The sequence below is a fragment of the Papaver somniferum genome, chromosome 8 (assembly GCF_003573695.1).
Source record: "Papaver somniferum cultivar HN1 chromosome 8, ASM357369v1, whole genome shotgun sequence".
Taxonomy (NCBI): domain Eukaryota; kingdom Viridiplantae; phylum Streptophyta; class Magnoliopsida; order Ranunculales; family Papaveraceae; genus Papaver; species Papaver somniferum.
Window position 1 is genome coordinate 140,798,764 of NC_039365.1, and position 1,032 is coordinate 140,799,795.

The following is a 1,032-nucleotide window of genomic DNA, read 5'->3' on the forward strand; positions in this document are numbered from 1 at the left end:
AAAGTGTTATGACCATTAGATAAACCAAAAGTCATTACTAACCATTCATATAAGCCTTCCTTCATCTTGAATGATGTTTTCCACTCATCACCTTCACGTGCACGTATTTGATGATATCCATTATACAAATTAAGCTTGGTAAATACTTTAGCTCCAGAAATCATATCAATCATGTCATCAATTCTTGGTATAGGAAACCTATATGGTATAGTCACTCTATATAAAGCTATACCGTCTATACACATACGATGTCCACCATCTTTCTTGTCTACTAAAAAGGCTAGACTAGCACAAAGACTTTTGCTTAGCCTTAATTATCAAACCTTTTTGTAAAAACCATCAACGTGACCTTGTAATATATCATGCTCTTTAGGACTTAAACTATAATGTGTTTGATTAGGAATAGATGTTCCAGGTATAAAGTCTATCTGATGCTGTAAATCTCTCAGATGAGGTAAAGTATTTGGTAACTCAGCAGGAAATAGGTCAGCAAAATAAGAAAGTAACGGTTGTACCTTTTTTGAAATCTCCACCATTGGTTTAGCAACTTCATGAGAACTCAGAGAATGAGTTTGTTTTAAAGAATGAACAATAGTAGCAACTAATGCAGTTGTGTTTTTGTCTGCTGGCTCTTTGATTGAAGTAGAAGATTGCAAAGGCCACAAAAATTTAGTAAAACCTTTATGAATAAAGGTATAAGTATTCTTATAGCAATTATGAACAACACGAATGTCATATTGCCATGGTCTTCCCAATAGTAAGCTTGCTGCATTCATGTTAATAACATCACACGAAGCATAATTTTCATATCCAGGGAAAGAGAACTTCACTAAACATTGATGAGTGATTTCCTGAGTGGAAGAAATGTTTATCCAACCAACTGAATACGGTTTTGGATGAAGATTAAAGGTAAACCAAGTTTCTCAACCAACTTTGCAGAAACATAGTTTTCTGTACTTCAACTGTCAATGATCATGTTGCAAAGCTTCTCTTGAATGATACAATGAGACTTGAAAATATGATGTCTTTGTG

The 1,032-nt window shown here is 33.9% G+C and overlaps 1 protein-coding gene across 1 annotated transcript; it reads right to left on the bottom strand.

Moving 5' to 3' along the window:
* Positions 1–317: 317 nt before the first annotated feature.
* Positions 318–776, bottom strand: LOC113306113. The gene has a single exon (XM_026555090.1). The coding sequence runs from the start codon at positions 774–776 to the stop codon at positions 318–320; it is 459 nt and encodes a 152-aa protein (XP_026410875.1).
* Between the last annotated feature and the right edge of the window lie 256 nt (positions 777–1,032).